The sequence below is a fragment of the Rutidosis leptorrhynchoides genome, chromosome 4 (assembly GCF_046630445.1).
Source record: "Rutidosis leptorrhynchoides isolate AG116_Rl617_1_P2 chromosome 4, CSIRO_AGI_Rlap_v1, whole genome shotgun sequence".
Classification (NCBI taxonomy): domain Eukaryota; kingdom Viridiplantae; phylum Streptophyta; class Magnoliopsida; order Asterales; family Asteraceae; genus Rutidosis; species Rutidosis leptorrhynchoides.
In genome coordinates, this window is record NC_092336.1 from 27,300,958 (window position 1) to 27,318,200 (window position 17,243).

Genomic DNA, 17,243 nt, shown 5'->3' on the forward strand with positions numbered 1-17,243 from the left:
CATAACTATATTAATATTTTTATAATAAATACTAAATATTTAACTAAAGTAAATAAAGTAAATATATCTAACTAAATTATTAATAAAACCTATAAATTATTAAAAATAATAATTATGTCACTAAGAATAATATATAAACTTGTTCGATTACAATTACATGTGTTGATATACATAATTGAATATAGGTTCGTGAATCCAAGGCCAACCCTACACTTATTAAATGACGTCATATGTATTTTTACTACAAAATACAGTATGGTGAGTTTCATTACTCCCTTTTTAAATGCTTTTGCAATATATATTTTTGGGACTGAGAATACATGCGCTGTTTTTATAGCTGTTTTACGAAATAGACACAAGTAATCGAAACTACATTATATGGTTGAATGGATCGAAGCCGAATATGCCCCTTTTAAACTTGGTAGCCTAAGAATTAGGGAACAGACCCCCTAATTGACACGAATCCTAAAGATAGATCTATCTGGCCCAACAAGCCCCATTCTGGAATTTGGAATGCTTTAGTACTTCGAATTTATCATGTCCGATGGGTGTCCCGGAATGATGGGGATATTCTATATGCATCTTATTAAGGTCGGTTACCAGGTGTTCAATCCATATGAATGATATTTTTGTCTCTATGCATGGGACGTATATGAAAATGAAAATCTTGTGGTCTATTAAAATGATAGAAATGATTATTTATGTTAAACTAATGAACTCACCAACCGTTTGGTTGACACTTTAAAGCATGTTTATTCTCATGTATTAAAGAAATCTTCCGCTGTGCATTAGCTCATTTTAAAGATATTACTTGGAATCATTCATGACATATTTCAAAAGACGTTGCATTCAAGTAGTTGAGTTCAGTAAAGATTATGATTAAGTAAATGACAGATTAGATCATATATAGATAGATATTATGAAATGGTATGCATGTCTGTCAACTTTTGATGTAAATAAAAATTTGTCTTTTAAAACGAATGCAATGTTTGTAAAATGTATCATATAGAGGTCAAATACCTCGCGATGAAATCAGATGTTATTGTATTCGTTCTTATGGATTAGGATGGGTCTCTACATGTGGTATCAGAGCGGTGGTCTTAGCGAACCAGGTCTTGCATTAGTGTGTCTAACTGATAGTTGTTTAGATGCATTAGTGAGTCTGGACTTCGACCGTGTCTGCATGTCAAAAGTTTTGCTTATCATTTCTAGTCGGAAATCATCTGCTTATCATCCTTAGGAAATTACCTGCTTATCATTCTTAGTCTAGACACATCTTACTGCTTTGATTGCATGAATAGTGTATAGACAAATTCATATCTTAGCGTATCTGCTAATCCATATCTTAGCGTATCTGTTACTGTAGACTTTATCTGACACGTTCCAGTAATTCCCTCCGTAATTTACGGGATCTTTTGTACTATGTATAGGTATTCTATGTAATTAGAATATCATCTGATATCCGAAAATCATTTTATATTGAAAAACCCTTTACTCAATCGTACGAAATGGAACTCGCCACTAGTTCAAATCCCTCGAATTTCGACAGCTATTCCGACATGGATGTTCACCTAAACTCCGGAAGCAGCGTCACCAGAATGAATCAACCAATCAACCATCCTCAATTCATCTGATGGGTTCGTAGTCGACTTAATCAATGGAGACGCGAAGGAGGCGATCCCTCCCACCAACCAAATTCACCTCTTGGCGATGAACCAAAAGCACTCACCTGCGAACCAATTCGAATCACCATTTTCACACTCATTTCTGGAGTATCTCGCCCTGACTATATCACAAGTCAGATTCTAAACCTTATTCATTCTCTCGTTCCTACCGACAATCACCCGGGGTAATAGAAGAAGTCAAAGAGCTTCGCGCTCGAATAATAGCTTTGAAAAATATGGTACAAAACGTATCAGCTTCAGCAACATCACTGGCACCAACAGTACCACCATCATTAACATTAACAGTATCATCACCACCGCCAACAGCAACATCCGCATCACACGTCTCGACATCACAATCTATACCTCGAACATCAACATCATACGCACCTTAAATACCAAGGAGTACCAACAACAATGAACGATGAAGTATTGATCCATAACTTCATTAATATTCTGCGAAGAATATGTGGTTCCTAATAGTTTAAAGATTACTTATTCTAGCTCAAACCGAAAAGTAAATGAGATTAATATAATATTAACTCATTAAATCCATGATTACATCTGAATAAAATATATGTGTATATATATGTTTTCATAAAGATTGTAATTAAAAATTCTTTTATACAAACCGTTAATGATGAAAATATTTTAACGGGTAGGTAATACCCGAGGAATATTTAGTTTCACATTAATATATTACACAGTACATTCTTCAATTCCGATTCAACAACCGTTATCTATCCTATTCAAATCCACGCATATACGTATCCGTTCATTCACGAATAACTATTTTCATTCAAAATCAATTCCATATTCGGATTTTGACCGATCAGAATTCAAGTCAAGATTTGACAAGTGGCATAATGAAGAAAATAATGGACAAAATAAAAATTGATTAGTAACCAATTAATTAACTACGTAAAACTTTAAACCTATACTAACCAAATCCTAACTAACTATCCCTAGCTAACTGTTCCTATATGACTATTTCCTTATAATATACTAGTTTTGGTTGAATTATTGAACTATTGGACTACTATCATTGGATAATTAAAAAGTATTAAAAGAGTAGGAAATATTAATTACAACACTTTTTGACTTGATAGATCATAAATAAATTTCATCTACTACAGTTAAATATTTCCTCAAGTTTGCCACTTGATTTCATCTTAAACCTCATTTGTATCTTGACGATTTCAATCTTCGTTCAAACCTTTCATGATTCTTGAAGACACCTCAATCGAGAGGATGAACCAACCGTACTCCATCTACGGAAGAAAAGATTGATGCATATAGTTATGCACCTGAAAAAGTCTCAAAAACTGAGTAAACGTTTAACACGTAGCTGTACTAATTCCTTTAGTGTTATTATTACCCAAAATAATTTGGTAATCCCTTTCAAAGTAGCAAATTTTGTCACAGCTCCAGCAAGTCAACTTCGACTTTTCATTCGAAACAATCTTATTATAACCTTGATTTATATGCGTGCTCTTTTATTGTTATCGGAGAACCTTTTATATTCCACCACATCACCCGCAGACGTACCAGTAACTTCGTTGCTCCTTGGATTAAATCTCTCTGATAAATCATTATATTTATCTATTGAAGTCTTATCATGAACTCATCCGCACCTTGTAACGAGAAATGCCATACTAATTACCAGAAATCAGCGTTTAATCATCTAAAAACACAATTCTCTTGAAACCACCTCGGATTGATAACCGATGATTCAGATATGGTAGCATTAAATGCAGAAGAAACAACAAAATTGTAGATGGTCTAAATGGTCAAGAGTTGATGATAAATAATGGAGTGTTGGGAACGCTCGATAGAAAATTTGGTACTAAAAAAAATGGATTGAGCTAACCATGAAGGAGACCAAGGACAAATACAAGGACCAAACCCTATATTCAAAGAATCCAGGTAATTCTAGATCCGATGAAATCTTTAGAGAATATCTTGCTCCGAAGTCATGTTAAAATCTTGCGGAAAATTTTTCTTCATCAAACTTCGAACTTAGAAATTCCAAAATATCATCATAAATATCTTCGATATTTCTGAGGATATTTTCATAAATATTCTTGTCTGAAATTATCTACCTCTTCGTGTTTTTCTGTATTCCATTATATTGGAAACTTCTATAAAATCTAAGTATAAATTATGAATGAATTGTGGAGAAGTGTTGGGAATTGAAGCATGGGTTAGTATTATATAATGACGCCCGGCCAACGTGATTATATTACAGTAAGTCATGCTGAGTTTCTAATGGAACGTGATAAAGGATCACAGATCATACCTTTATCATGAACCATGTTACATAACTCTTTCATTCTACTTAACCTCTGAACATATCAAGAAAATATATTCTTGATAGTTCCATCCTCATGGATTCTGGTAATTTGACAAATCAAATCGTGCTAATACATTCCTTTCTGCTTACAATACTATAATCATTCGAAACTCCATACTTACGAATTCTGAACCATTACTCTCTTTACTAGAGGTCGAGAAGAGAATAAAAAGGCAAAGAGCTCCGAAACATAAGGAAAGATATAAAACTCGACAACAACACTGAAATCACAAACCGTGTACATTAATACGAATAGCAACATACATACACGGGAGTATGATAAACACAATTACCCCAAGAGCGAAGTAGAAGTAAACAGATTCCTCTGGTGGGAGTTGGAATAGAAGAATGCATGTTACGATAGTCAGAATGAGGTTAAGAACCAGAGTTGGATTAAGCATATTCACAATCATTGAAAGTATGGATCGAGAAAGAAAGTATTGGAGTGGTGAAAAATAATGGAATGGAAGAAGTTAATTTATAGTGAAATCATCAGACAAAGCGATCAAGGCAGATCATCGCATTTAATTAAAGAGATTCTATTTTCCTTATTCGCCGAAGAATCAAATCTTTTAGATTACAAAGATTTTCTGTGAATTCCTTAAATTCCGGAATTTAACTGAGACAATGTCAAAAGATAAGACGAATAGTATTTTCTGAATTCAACCGTGACCACGTCAAAAGTAAAGACGAATCCTATTTTCCTCATTTCACTCTTTTGTGATAGCTTCACTCGTACGTTTCACATAATCGAATCATTGTATCTATATTAATAAATAATGATGAAACTCTATTTATCAACTCATATTCGTCATAAAAATATTTTTATTGTTAGCCATGACGACCTTACTCAAATTTCGGGACGAAATTTCTTTAACGGGTAGGTACTGTGACGACTCGGAAATTTCCGACCAAATTTAAACTTAATCTTTATATGTTTCCGACACGATAAGCAGAGTCTGTAATGTTGAAATCTTAAAAACTTTGAACTGTGTTTAATATATTCATTTGACCTTCGACTGCTCTCGACGATTCACGAACAATTAATCGTAAATAGATATGTGTGTAAGTATAAATAAATAATAATTCAAAATATAATTTGAAGTATTATATATTGTTGTTATTAAAAATTAATAAAATAAAAATAAGATATTACAATAATTATTATTTAAAAATATATCTCTATATATAAATAATGTATATTAAAAAATAAATATTGAATGATTGTAATACTCGTTGGATGTTCCGATTGATATTAAGCAAGTTAAATTCGAACTTATATAATTTTAAAATAAACGGATCACGAAATAATACCCTAAATCTTAAATTGACTGAATAGTGACCGATGGCTTTCCTGTTTTCTTACAATGCTCCAACATGTAAATTATTCTTTAAGTATTACATTATTTCAATGTTTTCTTTTCCATCCGACCAATCACTTGTTTCATTACATCATATATATGAATTGATTAGATTAAAGATACTGTGCATGAATTATTGTGCTTTTGAATTTCTTCATCAGATAAGTTCTACATGTATATCTATATACATATGTTTATATATATGTACTACTTACACTTGTCTTAACCACTCCTTTCTTTAGAGATTCATGTCTTTAATTGGTTATAAGTCTCCATCTACTTTTTACGTATATACATAATGATACATTGAATGATTCACAATCATAAAACCTATTTGTTTGATTTAGATACACCAAATCACTTTATGCATATATAAAACATATACATATTAGATAGATAACAACACACTACCTAATCTAAATATTTATTTAATGCATACACCAAATAAAAGAATAACAATTTCAGTCTCTGTTTTCATTAATAGACACAAACACACGTACACCAACTCCACCATTTCCCTTTTTCTTTGATGTTGTCGAACAACCTCACAAACTTTCAACACCATTAAAAAAAATGATACAGCTACCATGGATTTTGTTTAACCACGATCGAACACCACCTTTATTAGTAATAAATCTGTTGTTCAAAAACACCAATTCACAACCCATCAAACCATTAAGTAACTCGCCACTTTCCAACACCATAAATCCACCATAATCCCAACCAACAATCACGGCTTGCTGCTGCTTATTCTGACTCCTGCTACACCTCACGACAACACCACCATCAACCCTTTATATTTCTGTTTCGAATTTGCAACTACAACACCATCAAGAACACCCATGTCGACCACCATCTCTCAATCTCTCTCTCTCTCTCCCTCTCTACTTTTTCGGTTTTAAAACCACCTTTCCTTTCTTTATTCTCTCTGAATTTACAACCGAAACAATCATCCTCATAAACTGAAATTATTCTTACTGCTACTGTTTGATTGTAACCAGTTAACCAACCAAAATATTCGACTAAACCTACAATGTCCTGCATGTTTTCTTTCTACTATTTCGAACAATATCATCAAAACCGCCGATGTTGCAGCAAATTCCAACTCGGTTTGTATACCACCCACTTTTTATAAACTAAATAATTCGATCCACCAGAAACTCGAAACCAGTTTTGCTTCACTGCAGTCCATCAAAACACACGTCGTTGTAAGTTGCTATATATATATATATATATATATATATATATATATATATATATATATATATATATATATATATATATATATATATATATTTTCCTTATTGCCAACATAATGGGTCACGGTTTGAATTATGACAATTTAAATGAAGATTTCGGGATAATGACAGCTTGCCTTTTTGTTTCCTTTTGTGTTGGCCGACTCATTTTAACAACTTGCTTATTGGATTCCAAAGTATGGCGTGATTTAATTAAGCAAGTGGGATAAGGTTGAGAATTATGGCCGACACATTTGAGTCATTCAAAAGGGACGTACAATTCTTTTTTTTTTTTAAATAACTATGGTGATAATGATTGATGAGGTAATGATAATAATATAAGGAATACAGCGTAATTTTGTTCCTACCAAATCATATTATCAATACCACAAAGTGTAGTGGGCCATGATCTTATACTTGGGCCGAGACTTAGATGGTACTTACTGCTAAAGTCGATTGAATGATGATGATAGTTTGATAAATAGCGTTGATGATAATATTGATGAGATGAAACTAGTAATGATACTTTCTATGCTGGTACGCATGCTATTTGATTATGATTAAGACGTTAGGAAAACGATAATCATGATAATTAAGATATGGATGATGATATGGATAAATGATGGATGATGATGCTGCTAAATAGGTTTAGAAGAACGCAGTAGCGCTGATAAGTTAAATAAATTAATATGCGAAATATTTCAGAAAGCAGCTAATGGTTCAACTGTTTAAGGGTGTGTGTGTTACCAAGAGGTCTAGGGTTCGATTCTTAGCCAGGACAAGTATATATACATATTTTTTATTCGACTGGGCTGAAAACCTGCTGTTGGGCCGTACTAATTCTGTTGGGCCGTGTTTGTGTTGTCGGGCCGAGATTAGGGATAAAATAAAATGATATATGAGTTAATCTCAGAAAAACTATACTGGATGAATGGTATTGGTGTTTGTTGTGTCAACGAGAGGTCGTGAGTTCGAATCCGGGCTAAAGCAGTTTATCTTCCTTTTTGGAAGCCTTTTCTCTTAAGGTAGTATTATTATTATTATTATTATTATTATTATTATTATTATTATTATTATTATTATTATTATTATTATTATTATTATTATTATTATTATTATTATTATTATTATTATTATTATTATTATTATTATTTATTATTATAATTATTAATGTTATTTCAAAAATTATCATTATAGTTAAAATTATAAAGATTATCATTTTTATTGAAAGTAATATTTTTATTATCATTTTTCTTAAAAATTAACATTTTTATTAGGATTATCATTTGGATTTTTTATATTATCAATATTATTTTTATTATTATTATCATACGTATTAGTATTATTATTAGTATTATTATTATCATTGTAGTTATTAATATAAATTTTAGTATTATTATTATTAGTAAAACCATTATCTTTATAGTTATTATTACTAGTATTTATTATTATTAAAAGTATCATTTTTATAAAAATTACCATTTTTTATTATTATAACTATTATTATTATTATTATTATTATTATTATTATTATTATTATTATTATTATTATTATTATTATTATTATTATTATTATTATTATTATTATTATAGGATGAAACAACTTTTATTTATCATTATTATTTTATAGAATGACTATTAGTTATATAAAATTATATTTACTACATATAACATAACTATATTAATATTTTTATAATAAATACTAAATATTTAACTAAAGTAAATATATCTAACTAAATTATTAATAAAACCTATAAATTATTAAAAATAATAATTATGTCACTAAGAATAATATATAAACTTGTTCGATTACAATTACATGTGTTGATATACATAATTGAATATAGGTTCGTGAATCCAAGGCCAACCCTACACTTATTAAATGACGTCATATGTATTTTTACTACAAAATACAGTGGGTGAGTTTCATTACTCCCTTTTTAAATGCTTTTGCAATATATATTTTTGGGACTGAGAATACATGCGCTGTTTTTATAACTGTTTTATGAAATAGACACAAGTAATCGAAACTACATTATATGGTTGAATGGATCGAAGCCGAATATGCCCCTTCTAAACTTGGTAGCCTAAGAATTAGGGAACAGACCCCCTAATTGACGCGAATCCTAAAGATAGATCTATCGGGCCCAACAAGCCCCATTCTGGAATTTGGAATGCTTTAGTACTTTGATTTTATCATGTCCGATGGGTGTCCCGGAATGATGGGGATATTCTATATGCATCTTGTTAAGGTCAGTTACCAGGTGTTCAATCCATATGAATGATATTTTTGTTTTTATGCATGAGACGTATATGAAAATGAAAATCTTGTGGTCTATTAAAATGATAGAAATGATTATTTATGTTAAACTAATGAACTCACCAACCTTTTGGTTGACACTTTAAAGCATGTTTATTCTCAGGTATTAAAGAAATTTTTCGCTGTGCATTAGCTCATTTTAAAGATATTACTTGAAATCATTCATGCCATATTTCAAAAGACGTTGCATTCAAGTAGTTGAGTTCAGTAAAGATTATGATTAAGTAAATGACAGATTAGATCATTTATAGATAGATATTATGAAATGGTATGCATGTCTGTCAACTTTCGATGTAAATGAAAATTTGTCTTTTAAAACGAATGCAATGTTTGTAAAATGTATCATATAGAGGTCAAATACCTCGCGATGAAATCAGATGTTATTGTATTCGTTCTTATGGATTAGGACGGGTCTCTACATGAAATGTTAAAATGTTTCGATTGCCATGATCATTTAACTATAGTATAGAGTCAGATTGACTTTTCGAAATGACTTTTGATAACTTTTATATGTCGATCTCAAGCATTAGGATTGTGATACACTATGACCTGACCTAGTTTGATAGACATTTATTGACCAACATATGTTCTCTAGGTTGAGATCTACGGTTATTTGGTATTCCGAGTTTCGATCACATTTCGGTGAACGACTTTATGTGCTGCTAAGATGAGTTTCATTTGCTCCCTTTTTAATTGCTTTTGCAATCTATATTTTTGGGTTGAGAATGCATGCAATTTATTTTAAATGCAATGGATACAAGTACATACTAAATTCTACACCGAGTTTGAACCGAAAATCCCTTAGCTTTGGTAACTAGTAACTGCCGGTTATAAGAACTGGTGAGCGCGAGTACTTATATATGGATCCATAGGGCTTGACATCCCCGTCTGTTCCAGGTATAGAAACCCTAGCCTGAACTATAAAACAGACGTATGCTATTTGAGGTTAGTACATGTTGGTTTGCGTGTATTGTACATGTTGGTTGCATGTATGTTAAAACAGGGGTACTTATTATATAGACGTTAAAGTTTAGTTACCAGGGTGCTCAATCTTGTACAATATTTTGATAAACGTTTCTGGATGAAACAACTGAAATCTTGTGATCCACCTTTATATACAGATTATGCGAAACATTAAAACTATGAACTCACCAACCTTTGTGTTGACACTTTCAAGCATGTTTATTCTCAGGTTCCTAGAAGTCTTCCGATGTTTGTTTATACGTTATACAAACTATGTGCATGGAGTCATACATGATTTATTCGAGAAAACGATGCATTCACAAAATCATCACCATGTATCTATTTTGACTGCATTGTCAACGGAAGTATTATTGTAAACTATTATTTACGGTGATTGTCTATATGTAGAAATCATCAGATGTTGAAAACCTTGAATTTAAATATTCATTTATGGTGTGCCTTTTCAAAAGAATGCAATGTTTACAAAACGTATCATATAGAGGTCAAATACCTCGCAAAGAAATCGATGAATGATGTATTCGTCTATATGAATTTGGACGGGTCATCACATAAATTGTCATTATTTATTAAATAATCACACAGGTTTATTGTTATTATTTACTAAAATCAAAATCACGAGTAATGATATACTAGCATAAATTTGGGATGGATGAAGTGCTAATAAGTGTAGTTTTAACTGTACTTCGTTGCGAGTATAAGTTGCTAAATACGTAAAATTTATTCATTATTGAACCTATTTTTATTCTCATAATAATAATAATAATAATAATATATATGCGAAAACTTAGTATACAAAAGCCCGCAATTTATTTTTTAACATGACCTATAAAATTGACAGAACGTTCGTGACTGAATAGTGCAAAGGGGTCCAATATAAATGGGTCAAAATTCGAGACATGGACACTATAAAAGGTATATCTAAATTGATAACAGTATAGCGCAAATGGGTCCAACGTAAATAGGACAAACCCCATACATAATACTAACTCCGTCTCAATTAGATAGTCCTGTTTTTCCATTTTGAGATGTCCCAAATTAATAGTCCACTTCCATAAATAGAAAGGAAAGAGGATATTTGATTGGTGGATCTGGAGAGAGAAAATATTTCATTGGTGGATAAATGAAGTTAGTGGGATTTCCTAAAACTGTGTGCCCTTTTGTCTGTGGACTATTAAATGGGGGAGGTGATTCGTACACCACCTTATTTTGGCCATACACCACCAAAACAATTATTTGGACATTTTTACCCTTCCTTTCCCTTCCTTTGAGAAGTTAAGGGGAGTTGGTGGTGAATAAAAGAAAGGGTAAAAATGTCCAAATAATTGTTTTGGTGGTGTATGGCCAAAATAAGGTGGTGTACGAATCACCTCCCATTAAATTGGGACGGAGGGAGTAGAAAGTGAGTCAAATATGATATTATCATAAAGGGTTGTTGACAAGGCTATTCCAATTAAGAAGCTTTTATCTTGAACTTCTTAATATAATCATAAAATTGAATGTAGAAGTGCACTACACATGATGGTCATACTTTAAGTATAACAAAAGTGCTCGACTGCTCCCAAAAGAATCAATACTTACGCACTAAAATACACTTACACACCAACATTATATAGCTTATTGCCATCAAACCATAGATCTTCTTAGCTGCAATAAGAGAACAAACTAATGGTATAAACTAAAAAAGAAAATTAGATAATGATATGAGTGAAGCTCGAACCCTAAATTCTAAATCGGACTAAATTTAGTAAAAGAAAATATCATTTTTGGTTATCATAATCAAATTTATGATAAATGTGTGAGTAAAAAAGTAAATTCCAAAAAAAAAATAAAAAAAGTATTTAAAAAAAATTATTAATTTTTATCTAAACAATAAATATTACCCTGTTAAACTTTAAAACTCTAAACCTAAATTATAGTGTTTAATTTAGAAACAGCATGTGCTTATTCCCTTAAACCTTAAAACATAAAGTTTAAACCATAAAACAATGACTATTCAAGTCAAAACGTAAAATATGGACTATCTACAAAATTTATGACAAACTACAAGGACTATTAATGTAATTTTGTCATTTAACTTTGAAGAATTTTCATTCTAGGGAATGAAGGGCTCTGTTTGTTTGCATCTGAATGGAACCGTTCAGATCTGAGCACTGAATCGGTCAGTGTTCAGAGTGTTTGGTATGAGCCTCTGAATGGAATGGTACCTCTGAACGAAATCTGAACGATTCATGGACTAGAATATATCTAAACCGTTCAGATCCTCACTTCTCCCCTAAATACCCTTTTATTTCTCAATTATCTTTCCATCTTTTTCTCTTCATATATGTACTTCTCCAATTCTTCCTCTTCATATCTGTACTTCATATCTGTACTTCTATCGTGTATATGTTCTAATCATAATTGTTCTTGTGATTGTAATCCCCTTCATGTGGTTGCTTCCAGGATGTTTTTCATCATCATACTTGTTTTTTAATTAAAGATTTAAGTTCCATTGGTGTGGTATCCTATAGAGATATAAGAAGCAAGAAAAATTACCAAAGAACCCATTGAATTTGTTGATGAAGATGATGATCCCGTATGATGATGATGATGACGGATCTGGGTGAAGATGATGAGGTCAGATGAGGAAGATGGTGTTGACGATGATGATGCCGGATGAGGATGATGATGATGATGACGACAGATGTGAAGAGTTTTGGTTTATGCATCTGTTTATTTTATAGGATTCCTCCCGTATGATGATGATGATTCCTCACTAATTAGACATGATCAAGTGGATGATTGTTTGAAATTAAAAAAAGGGTTAGTTAAATTGATATTAAAAAGGGTAGGTTGAAAAGGGGTATGCATCTATATCTATATCTATATCTATATCTATATCTATATCTATATCTATAATTATATTACTCCGTATATAGAGAATCTGTATATTAAAAAGGTATGTTAAATTGAAAATTTGGTTTATAATTATTGGACAAAAGTGTCTGTATCTATAATTATTTTGAACGATTATTTATTCAACAATATATCATACACAGGGTTAAAATAGTAATTTTAACTCATTCAGAGTGTTATTCAGAACTCTTATCAAACATTGAACTTTCATTCAGAATCATATTGATTCAGAGCTTCTGAACCATTCAGGACTCTGAACCATTCAGTGCTAAACCATTCAATTTTATCAAACGCACCAAAATGAACTAAATTTTAAATAAAGCCAAATTTATTTATGATGTACTGTATAAGATACGTTTATGTCTATTCCAGTTTATCTCTTTGTTGAAAGGTATATTTATGTTTTTATGCTGTTAGATTGAAATTAAGGGTGTGTTTAGGTATTGAAAACTCATATAATCACTTAAAAAATTTATATCGATCGAGTTGAAAATTATCGAAACGTGTTCAAGTCAATATTTTGTGAAAGAAGATTTTCAAGAAACTGAAAGTACTAGTAATCTGGTATTCTGGTTAGCTAACTACAAGTGCATAAATTAGCTGTCCATTTTAGATAAACTTAGTTGTTTTTTTTTTTTTTTTTTCTACTGTACAATCATTTTGGGATTCATAGAATTTAAAAGCATACATTTATCTGGGGTATTAAGATCAAGGTATAGAAGTAATATATATGATGAAACTCGTATTGAGTAATCATGTTTCTAGCTAGTTTTAACTAGAAATGGGTCGGACCGCGCGTTGCTGCGGTCAATTATGTGTTATTTCTGTTTCGTTAATGCGATGAGAATGGTTGCATTTTCGGAAGAGATTACTTATTATTTAAGGCAGCTATATATATTCACAATGAAAATGGCTGCAGTTACAAAGTGGAGTACGTGGTTTCCGAGGCGCAATTCGTTTGTGCAACATTTAATATATACATAACGAAAATTGTTGCGCTTATTATTTAACGGATTTGTTTTTCTTGTTTTGGCGGATTGGTTTGCGGCCTAGTCTTTTTTCTTTTTTGGCATTTCTTGTTCTGGTGTGGGAGTGAGTGATCTTTTAGTGTCCGTGCGGGTTGTCTTTTGTTCTTGTTCTTTTGCTGGGGTTGGAGGGATCGGTGTCTGACTCTGGTTGCTGGCTTCTTGTTGATTTTTCCCTGCATTGTGAACATTATATGTATGAATTGTTTGAAGTGATAGTGCTAATATATGAGATTTGTAAGAGTCTAACCTGGTGGTGTTGGAATTTTTACGTGGTCTGTTCTGTTTTCTTCCTGTTCTTTTGCTGGAGTTGGAGGGAGTGGTTCCTGAAGTTGGCTGCTGCTTTCTTCTTGTTTTTTTCCTAGCATTGTGGTATAGTAATTAGTTGCTGATGTTACTGTTTGTGAATACACGTTTTTTTTCGTATTGTCAAGGTTGGATTGTTGTCTAATTTTGTTACCTGATGGAGATGGAGCTGCTGCAGTTGGGAAGTGGCGTTTGAAGACGTAGCTGGGTTCTCCGTATTTGTCGGTGCCGATGGTGATCTCAATAATGTGGTGCGTACCTTCTAATTGTTTTATTTGAGGCGGTATCTCTTTTTTGTTGTCGTGTCCCAGTGTTGTTACCATGGTTTTGCAGTCGATACCTACCAATGCGTCAGCCGATTTTGAGAAGAACGTGAGAATTGTTGATGCAGTGTCGTCCATCACCGTTGCTTTGAATGAATAACTGCATTTTTTACATGACAAAGGGCTTAAGTTAGTTTGGATAACTTTTGAAGGACTTTTGATATTTTCTTTATTAAGAGCTGACCTATCCTATAGCTAAGTAAAAATGTAATCTAACAAAAATGCACTCGAAAGGATGACATAATAATTTCAAATTAAGCAAACGGGATGAATGTGTGTTTGATTCGGATCCAAGCAGCAAAAACTTCAAGAATTGGTAAAACATCATTAAAGCAATTAGTCATATATCACCAAATATAAGAATATACTAACTTATGTACAAAAATGATAAAAGAAAGGAGAAAGAAAAACATATGTAACTAACGGATACTCTAGACAACGCTCAAAAGGAATGATAGAAACTATCTTAATACGCCAGCGGCAGTAGTAACACTTATCTGTTTAGGAAAATGAAAACCTAAAAGAGAAGCATCCAGCAGAATATATATTTGGCTAGCTATACTGATGTTTTTTTTTCTTTTTTTTTTTGGGTATTATTATATCGCTTAAGTTGAAAATGGTAAAATCACCGAAGCACGACATTATTACTTTCTGTTTATATAATTTAGGAATAGGGATAGATAAAATTCGAAAAAATGTACATGGTTATTGTTTAATGAATTCCACATAGGTAATGAAGATCGCTAAGCTTGAAAGAAAAATCAGTGTTCTAGTACAGAATGGTTCACAAATTAGGGTTTATGGACATGTATTCTATGAGATGTGTGAATATCAATTCCGGAAAAGAATGTTTTTATATGTTAGCCGAAGGTAGGTTTGTGTATTACCAGAAAAGACAGTTGCCTTCGGTTACGTGATCCGGGCATTGTAGATCTGGTGGATTTCCGCGCATTGATCTTGTGCATGACGGACATTCGTAATAGAACCAATTATTATTTGGAACTATTGTGCAGATCGTTCCCTCGAACTTGAATGATCGTCCCTGTAAGTTATATTTTCAGTTTCTTTTTTTCTTTTTTTTTTCAGAATTGTGAAGTTGACTTTTTTTGTACATGTTTGTGTACCTTGTAAGCGGTTGGATTAAACTGAAGTATTTCTGCCAGAAGGTATTTATCTGCATATTTTTCGACCTCGGGCTCACTGTACTGAATGCGTTCTGGCTGGAGAAGGGGCTGACTCGCAAATTTCTTTCTGAATCTGTCATTGTACTTATGTTAGCTTTCTGTGTTCATTTTTTTATACACTTTTTGTAATTGGTACTTACTCTTCAATTTGTTGATGATACTCGTCAATTTTCGGATTCAGATAGTAATGTGTTGCTGATATTCCTGAGAGTTGTTTTTCGTTGGTGACTGAAACAAATATCGAAATGTTAGTTATGTTGCTTTTATACAATTCATCTAGTTGAGTAGAAACTTGTTGGGTTGTTTTTGTTTCTTGGTCTACTACCATTTATATGTCAGCATAAGGTTTTAGACCCTGAAGTTGAGATTCCGGGATGACTATGGGTTGATTTGTTGCCATGTGGCTTATATTTTTTTTTTTTGGCTAATATTTATTTTCCTATTTGCTTATGGTTAAAACAGGTATTTTATGGAAAGGTATTTATAAATGCAATTTGTACATACCTATGTTCTCTTTTACCCAGCAAGAATCGATTGCTATCATGACTGGTTTTGGCATTGTATCGTACGCTTCCTTGTCAAAACTTGTTGCCATATCGTTCCATAATGTAAATTCGATTGTTTTTTCGCTACATTAGATTCAGGGATGTTTTTAGTGATGTAATTCTGAATTATATAGTTGAATATATTGATAATTTATTTATAAATGATTTCGGCAGTAACCTGAGATTGACGATGTTGATGGAACGGCGCAGAATTAGCTCTCCTCTTTTCCCACGACTTTCTTGAATGTCTCCTACGTGTTGTATGCATCTAATATAGTCTGTAGTGATTGTATGTTAGTAGATAATTACGAAACAATGAGTTGATTAATTATTAAGTTAAGTTTACCTGTAACTGTATATAGTTGCAGATGCGTGTGGGGAGTAAATTCAAAGAAATGTGATGGGTAGCCAACGGCTGGGATGTTTTCGATACGGGTTTCAAGACCGATAGCTAGTGATGTAGGGTTGGATATTGCTTGGTCTATTTTTTCCGATGATGTACATACGAAGTTAGACATTCTGTAAGCTCTATTTACTTGGAGAATTTGCATGAAGCGATTTCTGTTTCTCCAGGCTATATTAGCTTGAATTGCATTACCCTACATATGATGAATTCATATTTTATTAAGATAAGATTAAAATTTTAGTTGTTTAAATGGTTAATTGTATTTACCTCAATGTCAAGTAGTATGCAAGAGTATCCGTGAGGCCTAGTTTCTCTGGGACGTTTCGCTATCCATAATCTGTACACCATTGCCTCTATGATTTTCATTCTCTGACCTGGGCGTAATGTTGAGATTGGTACCAGCTCCGCTTCTTGATTCATTCTGCAATAAGAGTAAATTTCATGTTGTTAGTGATACGTATGATGTGTAGAAATATTTACTCATAGTAGATAATTATGTGTGGATACATATATTGTCTATTTTATCATTAAAATTAATAGTTTATTAATGACCTGTTGATTGAAAATGGTTTCCAAAAAGTCTTTGTAAACGATGTTTTTTGTCACATTATGACTTTGACCGTCTTCACTTTTTATAAG

The 17,243-nt window shown here is 32.0% G+C and overlaps 1 protein-coding gene across 1 annotated transcript; it reads right to left on the reverse strand.

The window, feature by feature from the left end:
* Positions 1-13,864: 13,864 nt before the first annotated feature.
* On the reverse strand, positions 13,865-17,024 carry LOC139840518 (replication protein A 70 kDa DNA-binding subunit D-like). Its single transcript, XM_071830782.1, has 9 exons — positions 16,872-17,024; positions 16,545-16,797; positions 16,377-16,476; positions 16,158-16,282; positions 15,794-15,881; positions 15,594-15,726; positions 15,357-15,511; positions 14,091-14,569; positions 13,865-14,016 (listed from the first exon to the last, which is right to left on the reverse strand). Exons 1-9 carry the CDS (start codon positions 17,022-17,024, stop codon positions 13,865-13,867), a joined length of 1,638 nt encoding a protein of 545 aa, XP_071686883.1.
* Between the last annotated feature and the right edge of the window lie 219 nt (positions 17,025-17,243).

Bases quoted from the DNA above. Each gene is read 5' to 3' on its own strand.
- LOC139840518 (XM_071830782.1), bottom strand. From the start codon at position 17,024: ATGAATCAAGAAGCGGAGCTGGTACCAATCTCAACATTACGCCCAGGT. The intron at 15,882-16,157 runs GTATGTACAAAT...TATTTGTTTCAG, and splicing joins CTGGGTAAAAGAGAACATAG to TCACCAACGAAAAACAACTC. The intron at 15,512-15,593 runs GTACACAAACAT...TATAACTTACAG, and splicing joins TTAATCCAACCGCTTACAAG to GGACGATCATTCAAGTTCGA.